This window comes from Lissotriton helveticus, chromosome 5_1 (genome assembly GCF_964261635.1).
Source record: "Lissotriton helveticus chromosome 5_1, aLisHel1.1, whole genome shotgun sequence".
Lineage (NCBI taxonomy): Eukaryota > Metazoa > Chordata > Amphibia > Caudata > Salamandridae > Lissotriton > Lissotriton helveticus.
Window position 1 is genome coordinate 1,265,243,708 of NC_136065.1, and position 14,410 is coordinate 1,265,258,117.

General features: G+C 40.7%; 1 protein-coding gene across 2 annotated transcripts in view; it reads left to right on the plus strand.

Moving 5' to 3' along the window:
- LOC144755281 (uncharacterized) overlaps positions 1 to 14,410 on the plus strand; it is a 203,836-nt gene that overhangs the window by 41,918 nt on the left and 147,508 nt on the right. Inside the window, exons 2-3 of one of the 2 annotated variants that reach the window (XM_078644053.1) lie at positions 6,186 to 6,312; positions 11,394 to 11,504. In XM_078644053.1, coding sequence (XP_078500179.1) covers positions 6,186 to 6,312; positions 11,394 to 11,504 — 238 coding nt within the window. Of the gene's footprint in view, positions 1 to 6,167; positions 6,313 to 11,393; positions 11,505 to 14,410 lie in introns of both variants that reach the window. The other variant, XM_078644052.1, reaches the window with a different exon arrangement.

The following is a 14,410-nucleotide window of genomic DNA, read 5'->3' on the forward strand; positions in this document are numbered from 1 at the left end:
ACATTGACTGTCAAGTGCACAGCAATGTTGGGGACAGTGTGACACTGGTTCTGAAAAGCACAGGCGCCCTGTTGCACTCCTTCTCACTGCACACAGTAGCCCTTGGGTGACTTATTTGAAAGTACAGAGCCTCTTGTGTATAACTCATAACTACAGATAGGCGGCCTGGAGTGACCTCGTACTGTACACAACGGCTCCGGTGTGACATTGCTTTTGAAGAGCACAGGACCCCTAATGCACCACTTCCTGAACACAGTGACCTCGCAGTGATATGGTTTCTGAAAAGTACTGCAGTGCCTGGTGCACATCCCGAACTGTAGAGAGAGGCCCTGGGTAGACAATGAATAACCAGGGTAAGGGCACAGGTTCTTGGTACACACCAATACCTCTAAATAATGACCAGCATGACCCAGATTCTGAAGAGCACAGAGGAGCCTGGTGTGACTGCTTAATTTGAGCATGTGGTTTCAGGTGGTGGACACCAGGACTCATTTCTGGCGACCAGCACTTATTTCTCATAATTATTTTTCATCATTAGACTTTAACCCTGGGCAAGCTCAGAAAGGCAGAACAGGTTAAAAGAGCGAGGAAGCGGAAAATAGGAAAACCGTGCCAAAGATAAGAAAGCGGCGTGAGGTGGATGCCAAAGACTCTGCCAACGTCGCCAACTCCCTGACATGGTGTCACATGCCCTGCGACCAGCCGCAGCATTTTTAGGGACATCTGTAATGCGCACAGGTATAATTCCTACTTTTCTGTTTTTTATCACCATTGTCTCTTTAATAAAGATCACCTCTTGGCTATCATTCTAGTGCGTTAGCCTGCTTTTATTTACTTCTCTGGTGTGTGCTTGTTCACGCTTTTACCCTCCTCCTTGGAAACTTGGCGAGCTGAGGTTTAAGCTGTCTTTGTAAACAAAGTAGATACGGTTACACAACCGAAGTGCCACTTGGCACAATAGTTCCAGCTTATTACGGACTTTTTAAATAACCAGCCTGTTAAAAACTATTTACCTTTTTCACTTTTACAGGAATATCATAGTCAGGAGGATACACAACTTATTAGATATTTTATACACATGCACCAAACGCAGAGGTAGTACCTGGTGCCTTTGGAATTATCCCAGCACTGAAAGAACAAATTACGTGGCTGACTAAATTACAGTGAAGAAAGGGTAGATTATACTGCATTTTGTAGTGCATTTTGTCTCAATATTAGGTCGCTTTTTGTCATTCTGGCATACATTGACACAAAACGGACCTCAACTGTACGCAAAATGCAAAGGTTTCTTAAGACAGACAAATTCACCCAATCACACTATCCTATTAGAAGCATACTTCACCAGTGGATAGTGATTTACTCTTTTCAGTGACACCGTCCCTTCTAACTTGTGGAGTACACAACAGACTACTTACAATAAGCAACACAGCAACACTCTACGCCACTGCACTCTAAGGCACTCAACTCGACACCACTTTACTCTGCAATACTACACGCTATAATACTGCATTCTACTCTGCACCACTCCACTCTACCCCACTCTATTGCTCTCTGTGCCAGGGCACCCAATGCCACTACGCTCTACACCAGTACACTCTTTACCACTACACTCTACGCCAATACAATCCAACCTACTATAATCTACTGTGCACCACCGCACACTATTACACTGCACTTTGTGCCACTCTATTCTACAAAGTTTTATGAATAATACTTGGAAAGATAATTTACACAGACTCGTGATGAAGGCTGCGTTTGTCTTCTTCAATGTCCAGCCGGACCGAGAAGCATTTATTATGAAAACAATTTTAGTATAAGCAGAATAAGGCGAAACAGGTCGCACATTGATAACTGGGCACAAGCCTGTACCTAGTCAGAAGAAGACAATACAGGGGGAAAGAAGGAGGAGTTTACAGGCAAACAAGGAGAACAGGGTGGCTTATAATATAGTACAAACAATTTTTGGATAAGCACAAACCCACAGTAACTGCCGTAAAAAATATATAATTCATAAAACAAGCAGTACTGCTAAACAGTCGACGAACGTTTCGATCCCTATCTCCTAAGGTATAGTGGGATCATCTTCAGGACTACAATTGACTTTGCCTGATTAGTCGAGTGAGCCTGTAGAGTTAAAACAGGAAGGAAAAAGAAGAAAAGAAGATTCTTCATCAATTCATTACATTGGAAGGATTAAAAGGTTAAAATGTCAGTCAGTGACCACTTTCAACATGCAAAGTGCAACACGTGCAAATGCAATTGCTTGTTCCAAAGGGCACGGGTGCTTTTGTGCTCATATTTGGGCTTGAAGGAGACCGAGTGGTAGTGAGGCATACCGCATTTACAAAATACAAGGTAGTGCTTAATGGCAGGTTGTGCGGGGCAAGGTTGGCCCTGGAGTGGCTGGAGACACTTGGAATGCGCAATAGCAATCAGCAGATTCAAGTAGAATAATTTTTTCCTCACTGCACCTAATCCGCCACCCCGGCTTCACCTAGTGGGTCCTGACTTTTGCTTTTTGTTAAAACCCTCCTTTCAGGTCTGAACTGAACCGACCCGACCGGGTTTAGATCCGCACAATCCCTGATGCCGCTCGACCACGAACTGGACACGGTAACCCCGGCTCCTTTTAATTCTCTGTATTCTACTTGAATCTGCTGATTGCCTTGTATGACAGAAATGTTTCTTTGTAGGCATCAGCTACACCGGAAGCTATTGCGCATTCCAAGTGTCTCCAGCCACTCCAGGGCCAACCTTGCCCCGCTTGTGGTAATTATAGTATACACTAAGGACTCACGCCCTCACGACCTTCTGGCCAACACCCCCTCACTAGGACCCTTCTAGCAACACCCCGCACAACCTGCCATTAAGCACTACCTTGTATTTTGTAAATGCGGTATGCCTCACTACCACTCGGTCTCCTTCAAGCCCAAATATGAGCACAAAAGCACCCGTGCCCTTTGGAACAAGCAATTGCATTTGCACGTGTTGCACTTTGCATGTTGAAAGTGGTCACTGACTGACATTTTAACCTTTTAATCCTTCCAATGTAATGAATTGATGAAGAATCTTCTTTTCTTCTTTTTCCTTCCTGTTTTAACTCTACAGGCTCACTCGACTAATCAGGCAAAGTCAATTGTAGTCCTGAAGATGATCCCACTATACCTTAGGAGATAGGGATCGAAACGTTCGTCGACTGTTTAGCAGTACTGCTTGTTTTATGAATTATATATTTTTTACGGCAGTTACTGTGGGTTTGTGCTTATCCAAAAATTGTTTGTACTATATTATAAGCCACCCTGTTCTCCTTGTTTGCCTGTAAACTCCTCCTTCTTTCCCCCTGTATTGTCTTCTTCTGACTAGGTACAGGCTTGTGCCCAGTTATCAATGTGCGACCTGTTTCGCCTTATTCTGCTTATACTAAAATTGTTTTCATAATAAATGCTTCTCGGTCCGGCTGGACATTGAAGAAGACAAACGCAGCCTTCATCACGAGTCTGTGTAAATTATCTTTCCAAGTATTATTCATAAAACCTAGGACCTCTGTTAAACAAAAATAACCAGTTCCACCCGTGGTCCTTGGCCAATTTGACGGGTTCCCTTGTATACCGATACCTACTCTATTCTACAAGTCACCACTCCACTCTATACCTCTCTACTCCACTATGCCCCACTCTAGGCTAATGTCAGGCAGAGAAATTCGTCCTGGATCAGCAATGTCTACCTTAGCCTAATTACTTCTCTAATGATCCAGAAACACAAACCAAAAAATTCAATCTCTAGACAGCAATTGTTTTACGGCAGTATATAAGGGGCCAGTATTATATAGCATGGAGCATTACAACCATATCCAAAGTCAAAGATACATTAGACACTACATAAGTAAACTTGGTTGTGTCTGTCCCAGGTAAGAGATAGGCTGTGGGAATTCCTACTCTGCTGTACTATTGGACACCTACAGGACAGTTGTGGTGGAGACTAACCAGGTCACAGAGTAGACCAATGAAGGATTTGTTTTAGACAACGAGGGAGGAGACAGGTCAAATTGGATATTAATAATGGAGTATTCAGGAAAATGCAAGGTACGTAATGCACAGGGAGGTGAGTAAACTGCTTTATTCATTTCTGATTAAAGTCTGAAAGGAAATGCTAGAGGCATCGAGGGTGCTAAATGTAGAAGTGAGGAAAAAACATGCATTGTTAAAGCCAACAGGTGTGGTTATATTACAAGTGAAAATGTTTCTTCATTAGGTGGAACGAGTGTGTTTGTATTGAGTGTGGGAATGACTCAATGGATGAATGTGTGACTGTTCATGTGACAGTGGGGGTGTGTATCATGTCACTGCTTATTGAAGATGTGTGAACGCAGGTACATGACTGCAGGTATTTGGAGACAGATGTATGACTGCAGGTGTGTGATTGCATATATATGATATCATTAAAGGGTTCTAAGCAATGTGGGCTGAGTAAGCTTGAATAATCTAAAATCTACCACTGCGAGGAATGTGCAAGGCGTAACCTGATTGGCAAAGGGAAGGGAGTAAGGAAGTAAAACACAGCAGGTGATGGATTGCACCACCATCCATTGGGCCTTGCTTTCAATCTGTGCATTCTAAATTGGGACCTTGTGGCAGGCAGCATATTATGGTGGTGGCAGAACTCGTTCAGAAAAGACATTTTAAATAGGAAATTACACAGACGGTTCGACAGATTTAGATGCAGAAAACGCCCCAGGAAATTAAGCGGAATTCCCAATATTGCATAGTGCAAGTAGTGCAAAATGCAAGGATAAGAAGACAGCGATAAAGCAAGAATGTACCGGCCAGTCAGATTTCTTGGAACTCACTTTCTCTGTTTTTGTGTATAAAAACAGAAATGTGATGAAATCAATACGTGAGTTAATCTCAGCTACAAGTATTGCTTGTTTTTTAGTACGAAAAACCGAAAGGTGGGAAATGGACTGCTTTAATTAATCTCAGTGACAGATAATTATTCTAGCGCATGTACCTTAAAGATTAGGCCTGGCACTGTCCAGGTTGAGTGTCAAACTATGCATCTTCTGAACGATATGTGTCATCTGAACGAGAACACAGGCAACCCCAGAGAGTTCCAGCCTTGTTGGGCCTCGTTAGTGAGGTGCAGCTTGGGTGCCATGGCACACTGACCTACGGGATCCACGTATGAACACACTTTGGGTCATGTCAGAAAACAACGGGATGAATGGAATGCTTGAAAAACTCCTGTCACAGGTCATTAGTCTGGGCCACAGTCCAGTCCAGTTTTTCTTTGCTGACCCAGCCACTCTAGGTAGGGAGCATCCGTGTGTAAATCAGCCATGGCAGTGCAGCCGGGACTGCCTGTGAAACAGATATATTCTCTGTGGCTGTTGACAGTCCTCTTAGAAGCCGTCTCTCTCCTGCTGCCTCATGCATAATGCCCCTTCTAGTGGAATATCTCCCATCAGGCTGCTTATCCTGCCTTTGAATGACTTGTGTCTTTTACCACATTCTCTAGTCTATTGTATTAAAACTTGGTTAGCCTGATCCGATCACTATATTTTTAATAATCGTTTTTATTTCCAATACATTAATACATGTTACATTATCACAATTCCAGTATATTTGTCAATCACAATTTACACCACATAGAGATCTCCTTGTGCAGATCCCTGCCTGTCCTTATTCTGTATTGTTTAGTGAGTATTGATCCGATCACTTTTTATCCTTGGGCTGCTCGCCACCATTATTGTTCTTCAAAAATAAATTCTCCTTTTCTTCTCCGATTTTGATGGAGTTGCTAGGATACCAAACCTGTGCATACCCATCAGTTCTTACAGCCTGTGCAAGTTCTTCATGAGAGGTGGAATTTGTAGTCATAAGGAGAATCCACCTTGGCCTGGATAGGCTATGTAATATACTTTCTAATATACTAAAGCACTGTCAGTCCAATCGTGAAGGAAGGCCGCTGGTCACAGAGGTTGGTTGGCATTCTTCATCCTTCTAGTTAGTACTGTACCTCTGGCTTGCATATTTGTGCACTGTGCCTGACTTTAGCCTCAAGTCTCTTGCGATGCTAGTGACCATCATCACTGTCACAACTTGAGGTGCTGTGCTAGTCCAAACTATATGACCAGCATTTTGTTCACACTGCTAACTCTATTGTAACAGTTGTGTTTGCTTTTTCAGGCACCAAGTTCATTCAATGATTTTGCTGCTCATTTCTCTAAAGCGGAGTGGAAGCTTTTGCATACATGGCAGCGAGAACTTTATGAAATGGTGATGAAGGAAATCCAACAAGCATTGACTTCTCTGGGTAAAGTTACATTATTAAATTTTATGAAGATTGGATGACATTAAATAACTGGCATGGTTTCTCTTCAATTGGTACTGACATATTTTATGATTAAACGTTTGAACATTATTGACAAAAATGATTTTTAATTGTGTTCATATTCTTCTAAAACGCTAACATGCAAGCGTCCCCAAAACGTATTGCATCTAAAGTTAAACTTCAAATATTGTTTTATTTGCATTGATAAAATAGAGTCTTCACAAAAGCCAAACAGTTCATAGTTTACTATCACATCAGTACTGTGCATTTGTGCAACATATCAGGTAAGGATTCACCTTAGGCATGAAGAAAGGTACAACCTTACTGCACCTACCCTGACTTTTCATTTCTCCTCGGAGGCCGCCCCATGTTGGCTTCTTCCGTTTAGTATGACTGTGGATATTGTAGTTTCATCTTGGTACCCTTCATATGCAGCTCCTCTCCCTGCAGACTTTTAGATCGATGTGCCGGAGGAGCAGACCTCTCAAGCTGTTATGACACAATACTTACATAATTTGTTTGCTATATTGTTGAATAGCAGAGAGAATTCCATTCATAATTAAATGTTCCTTCTGTATCCTTGAGGTAATATGATAGTCTTTTCTTTGCCATCAAATGGCACCACTCCCAGATCAGCCTCCCCCGCCGAGGTGGGAGAAACCACTGGATTCCAGGATGGCTTAAAAAAATATGGGGGCTAGCCCATCCTGACATCGAGCTATACTCCCCACCAATAAAGCCTCTCCAGTCTTTCTGCCCCATGGACCTTGAGCCTGAACATTTCAGTCATACCCATGGTAAGCGTGAGGTAATTGGTATTCTTTTGGGTGTATTTTTAAAATGAGGAGTGGCTGAGAGGGGTTCAAAGCCACCCCCCCCCCCCATTCTGACTCTCCTGGTTGGCAGGTGTTTTCCATATTCATGTAACAGAAATAGTGGGCACTACCAGCCATTGGCCAATTCTTCATACCCAGCGTACTCCTTACAGAAATAGTGGGCACTACCAACCATTGGCCACATTTTCATACCCAGCGTACTCCTTAAGAAATAGTGGGCCCTACCAGCCATTAGCCAATTTTTCATACCCAGCGTACTCCTTACCAAAAGGCTGCCTCCCCTTTGTGGGTGGACCGAACGCCAGTTACAGCAGTGTACAAAAATAACCATCTGAAGACCTCACTGACACCACATTGACGTCAGACTTCCTTCACACTGTCCAGGTTGTGATCGGTTCCTGTTCCATGTAATAAATTCACCCCAATAAGTGGGATAGTGTTTCTATAAGAAGTGTCGGTAAACTGGGTAGTAGGATTTTTGTCTATCTCCCCAGGTTCCTGAACTTTCCTTGATGAAATATAAGTAAAAAAACAAAGTTTGATATTTGCAGGGCATTCTAGATAAGAAAATGTAGCGGTATTGACTCACGTCACACCATCCTGGACTACCCTGGGTGTATAGTTTTCAGAAATGTATATGGTTAGTAGGTTTCCCTGGATACCAGCCAAGCTCAGGGCCAAATACCCCAGCTACCAACCTTGTCAGAATGAGTGAATCTGTAGAAAAATCATGATTGTTGCATTTTTGAAGACTTTACTGTCGCCGGTGAGATGCTCAAGCACATCACTGGGGTACCGTTTTTCTCAGTTGAAATTTATAAACACAAAATATTAGGACATTTGGTATTATCAATTGACGTACACTCCATTATTTTTTTCCATAAGTAAGCCAGTGTGCAAGAAAGAACACATATTGCAAAATGCCCTCTTCACTTAGGACGCGAAACACCAAATTCAGAGTTTATAATAACCACTATTCTTAGAGGTGTCTTGCGCACATTTGAAAAATTTATAAATTTCCTCCATACCCATTTTTCATTTAATGAATTTGAATTGATGCAAAGTAAGCACTCAATAGAAAATCAATAATTACTATAGATAAGTTCATTGGTTTGAGCATTGCATACGTTTGTACAACCAACAAACACTACATGTTCCTGCTACCAGACTAAGGTATGTGTATATTGCTTTTATAAATCAGCTGTTGGAGCAAAAGATTGCCAACAAAAACATTGTCACATATCAATACATGCATTTATGATTTCCTAACGAGAATAAAGATGACCTATGCTGTGGTAATATGGGATTGTTGAAATTGATCAGCCTCGTTTTGTTTTCGGCAAGAAAACAACTGATGTGCAAAAGTGGGTACTCTTCCATATGCTTAAGCAGTATATGGTTTAGTGTTGTAAAGATGTGATGCTATTATATACCTCTATCCCTCACAACAAAGGAATGGAAGCCCTGGAATGGAGCCTATTAAAAAGAGACGAGATGGAAGAAAGTCAAAAAGTTTTTCTGTTGGAATTAATGCAATTCGCCCTATTCCACAGTTATTTTGAATGGCAACAGAACTTCTACAACCAAAGCATCGGAACATCTATGGGCTTTGGGGGAGCCCCAGCATATGCATGTATCTTCATGTCTAAATTCGAAACAGACTTCATCCTCAACAACCCAGATTGGAGCAAGAATCTAATTATATTCAGAAGATACATAGACGATATTTTTCTCCTGTGGCAAGGGAACAAAAAATCACTTGAAAACAACATCAATTTCATAAACACCAGGTATGAAAGAATCAAATTCACACACACCATTCATAAAGAATCTATTGTATTTTTGGATGTAAAAGTCAACATCACCGATTTTCATTTTTCCACTCAAGTCCACATTAAACCCACTGACAGGAATTCAAGTTTACTTTTCCAAAGTTTTCACCCTATCACTTTGAAAAAACATTTACCAACATCTCAACTAATCAGGTTGAAACGCATTACTTCAGATCCACAACAATTGGAAATTTCCATGAAAGATCAAATCAACAAATATTTGGTAAGAGGATATCCTACAACTGTTCTAGATGAATCCATGAAAAGAATCAACATCATCCCAAGAGAAAAACTTTTCACACCTAAGACTAACACAACAGAACAAAAAACAGTATGTGTCCTCAAATACTCTACTGAAGCTATGAAAATCAAAAAAATTATCAACACTCACTGGAACCTAATAAAAATGGAACCAGACTTGAAGCATCTGTACAATGACAATATTACATTTGCGTTTCAAAGATCAAAAAATCTGAAAGAAATCCTAACAACCAAACCTAAGAAAATGAAGAAATTCAAAGGAATGTGTAAATGTTTTAACTGTACTCACTGCAACAACGTCATAGTGGGCAACAAATTAAGACATCCGACTCAAGGCTATGAAATTGATCTCAAACATACCAGCACCTGCGATACTACTAACACTATCTACGCTATCAAATGCCCATGCGGCAAGTTATACGTAGGTCAAACCGAAAGAAAAATTAAAGTACGGATAACAGAACATAAATCAAATATCCGACTTCACAATCAGAAATCAACTGTGGCTAATCATTGGGCTGAAGCAAACCATCAAATCTCCCAACTGAGATTTACGGTATTGGAGACTATACCACATCGCAGCGATATGGACCCCACAAAACAAAGACTAAGAGCTGAATATTTTTGGATCAAAAAACTGAACAGTCTGCAGCCATCCGGAATGAATGACCGGATTGAATATTCATGTTTTCTATAAATGGCATCTTTAAGGACCTTTCCAACCCCCCCTCTTGAACCCATCAGATTCAACATGTTATGTATAGGATCCCCTCTTCGACACTTATAATGTTGATCTAACCATTTATGACCATTGACTATCATTTCTATGACCGTAATGAAAGTTACAGCTAATATATCTCCAGTATTGAAGTTATATTGCTGGGTCACACATCATGTATATTTTCCATGTCCATTCTTATGTCTGTTTATTTTTATTCCTTTTCAGCACTCGTATGTCAGACTGATCACACTCAACATATTTCCACTCCTTTTCTTCCATATTTGTTAACCTCAAAAATTTTTTAACACCACTAGTAGTATTCTGTATTTCGAGCTGGTATATTATTTATAATACTCCCGAGAAGTCTTTCTTCGACTTCCATTGTTCACCCGATCACGTGATCGGAACTGAGCGTGCTTGTTTAAAACACAGCCGTACACTAGTTTCCCCTACCCGTCCGGCATTGACCTTTGCTACCCGAGTCTCCCGCCTGAAGAGAGCGTGTTCAATGCGTTATCCTTACTCTCGTAAGTGCTCCCAGATTTCATGTGCGCGATTTGAAACCTGTCTTCCGCATTTCATGCGTTTCACCTCACCTACCCTTTTGATTTTCACCAATATACCGCTTCTTGCACTGTTATGCTCTGTAAGTTATCTTCACACCACTTTATGCACTGTTGTGTTTAGATTCGCCTCACAATGCGACAATACATAGGATTTCATGATGTTTAACTAATACTGTGATTTTTCATTTGCATGACCTTAATGCATATGTTTGAACTTTACTTTATATATTGATGTTGGCTAAGGTCCTGTATTCGTCTTGTTCACAGGCCCCTGACGAAGGGTCACATGATCTGACCCGAAATGCATTGGGTAGAGCTATAATGGATATATGCTGATAATCAAAAGAAAGTGATTGACAAACTCGTTATAATGAAAAAAGTAAACTGTATAATCAATAAAAACAGAAATTGACGGGAAAAAAATGGAGTCATGAATTTGTGTCAATGAACTGTTAAAAAAGGAGAAGAAACATTTAAAAGTTTCAAGTGAAACATCAGCGCGCAGTTAGTGAAAGTTGGTTATCTTTCACAGAATTCGGCTATTATTTTTTTGGACATATATGGCATCTATCTTTCCCTTTGCTGCAACTTTATATTGCATCAGCATGACAGCTTACTAGGTGTGAGTCCAAGAGGTAGCAGTGACTGACTTCTTCTTGGATCTCCTAGATTTTTTGGTTTGAACATTTTCTTTGTGTTCTTGTTTGTATTTGTATCTTATTAAAAATTATCATTGACTTTTGTCGTTGATAATTTTAGGGGTTTTAACTTTAAATTGATTGATTGATTTGTTGGTTGACTGTAAGCTGCATGTGTTTTATGCATGTTTATTTTCTTTTAACAACAGCCCCTCGGATTTCCAACTCTATTTTTGCATTAAAACCTAAAGAAAAGGAAGATTTTTTCCATACGGATCATCAAGACTCTGAGATGAAAAACAAAACTGATTGTTCTCTAAGTAAGTCATGGTAATTATGTGTTTGGGCAACATCTGAGAAATCGTTAGGGTTACTTGCCACAGATTCCCTGAACACGCACACAAGCACAACCATTCTCATGCATTAAGCATACAAACTGGTACTCCAATACACACAGGGGTGCACAGCCACCAGCACACACATCCTACTTTCAGTTGTGTGAAAAAGTATGTTAAAATAATCTCTATGCATAATCGCATTTCACTGACTCAGAATTAAATCTATTCCCAGGCTGAAGTAAGGAGGAGATTGGAAAGTTTGCACTGCTAAGATCAATTTGTGTGAATCTCTGGTCACTGGTTCAATCCTATCCTTCTTCACGCATAGATAGGTCAAATTAATGCCATTCAGTAATGTAGATGTAACACCTATCACAGTGCTACAGAACAGCAAAACTGCATTTATGAGCACTTCATAAAAATAGGATTCTTATTAAGTATAATCATTTACCAAAAACATGAATTTTTGCTTTAAAGTATAAAAAACAATTAAATTAGACCTTTTGACACACTTGACAGGTATGGTGTAGCTCTAAATTAGAAGAGTGATACAAATGTGTCTGTTAATACTGGTACCAATAATGACTTCAAAATTATAATTGTTTTAATACATTTTCACTCCCTATATAGGGCCCGATGTAGGAGCCCTAATACCGGTCGGAAACGGCCGAATTCCGACCGGTATTACGGTTTTCTTATGTAGGGGGCTACATAAGTACAGATTCGGTAATTTTACAGATTCTGTACATTTACCGATTCGGCAAAATACCGAATCGGTAAATGTAAGAATAGGTAAATAGAGATGTAGGTGGCACTCTGAAGAGTGCCACAGGCCTTCAAGAGTCGGTATTTTTCCACCCAATCCAATTGGGTGGTAAAATACCGAATCCAGGTGTGCATGCACATCTGTGCATGCACACCTGTGCCATGTGACACACAGACATGCCCTTAGGGCATGTATGTGTGCCACATGGCACACAAGCCTGTAATTGGGGTGCTAGAGGGTGTCAAAGTGACACCCCTTGCACCCTTGCAAGAATAGGTAATTACCGAATCGGTAAATACCGATTCGGTATTCCACATTGATTCCTATGGGCTTCAAGGCCCATAGGAATCAATGGGGGATACCGATTCGGTATTTACAGAATCGGTAAATACCGAATCTTACAGATTCGGTATTTACCGAATCAGAATTACCTACATTTCCCCCCCTCTAATTTACCACTTCTTAAATACCGAATTAAATACCGAATCGGTATGATTCGGTATTTTAGAAGTGGTAAATTAGATTTACCTACATCGGGCCCTATGTTTCTTAAATGTTTTTAAATTCATATTTGTACATTGGTATCAGATGAAACACATTTTAATTCAAAGTGATTTCTTTTTTCTACTGTAGATCCAACTGTTGCATAACCAAGCACTAATTTACTGGTTGGGCATGAAGAGACCATCATGCCTCACGTTTTAGTTGTTTTTGATTTACCTAACCCTTACATAACTACCCCTTTTAGTAGCTTGTTCTGCCCAATGTTGTTGTGTTTTTCATTTCTGTTGTGGTATGATTTGTTTTTGGTACAGGTTATTTAATTACGGCCAGCGTTGTGCTGATTTATTTCACGTCATGTCCAACGATTATAATTGAATAATGCATGAAATCTCTTTCCCCTGTTATCATAAGGATATTGCAGTTCTCTGAGTAATTCACAGACCAAATAGAAGAATTTGTTAACTAAAATACGGAGCGACCCTGTATCCCTAGGAACCCGGATGGATATTTAGAAGCAAAAAAAAATAGGTTCCCTTGGGGGAAGCTTACTCCATAGCTTCCTAGACTTGAAGATAAGCGCCAGGTCAAGCAGGTGTTTAGCAATTGACCATCTATTTAATTAATACCCATATAATCAAGTGTGCACAGTCCTGTGGAGACTTCAGGTATACACATTTACACTGTAGGTGCTCTTTGTGAATGACTCACTGTAGGTGATTTATGTGATATTTAGTGAACAAAAGGTGCACAGTGGAACATACTCAATGAAAAACGCATTATGACCGTGTTCGACGAATTAAGGTTATGGAAGCCTTGGTTCAGGGTTTCACCTATGGCAATTATTTGGCAGAGTCAGTGATCAACATGTCAATGTTTTAACCCCAAAAATGTCAATTTAAAGACGGAGTCTTCTTCAACAGGACAGACAATGTAGACACCTACAACAAAGAACATATCAGTTCTTTGTTCAGTAATACAGTGTATTCATAAAAGACATCATGTGAAAATAAACTTATAGGTGGCCTTACCTCTGACATTTTGAGGGTAAACCATAAGTTGGGTCTCACTCAATCAGATTAGGCACAGCGATCTGAAAAGTATAAGGTTGTTCTTAGGAGACAATACCGGGTAATGTATTCTAAAAACGTGAAATCTTGGCCCAGTGTAGAGACAATCTTGCAGGGTCTGCATGCTTCATCAGTATTACGGAGTGATGAGGTTGTGTCATTGTACCTAGAAAGTAAATTATTCACAGCATTGGAGCAAAAACCGTTAAAAAGAAAGTGAACTCATCCTTATCCTAGACCCGGTAGTGTTCTCAACGTGCGAGATACCAAATGTTTGTGAGGTGATGAGATCCCTCGCTACGGTCGGTGAACCCTGCATGCCTCTTGGGCCGTCATACAGGCCTCTGTGGGACACGGTTTTGCAGGTGCTGCCTAACTGCCCGAAGGAGGCCCAAGTAGTTCTTTCCCAGGCGATTGAGGCCGGGAGAGACGCAGCAAACCTCACCATACGTTGTTGACTAGACACCGCCGACTCACTGGGCAGGTCGATTTCCACGTTGGTGGCGCTTCGGCGCCAAGCCTGGTTGAGGACAACTGGCTTCTCAGGGAAT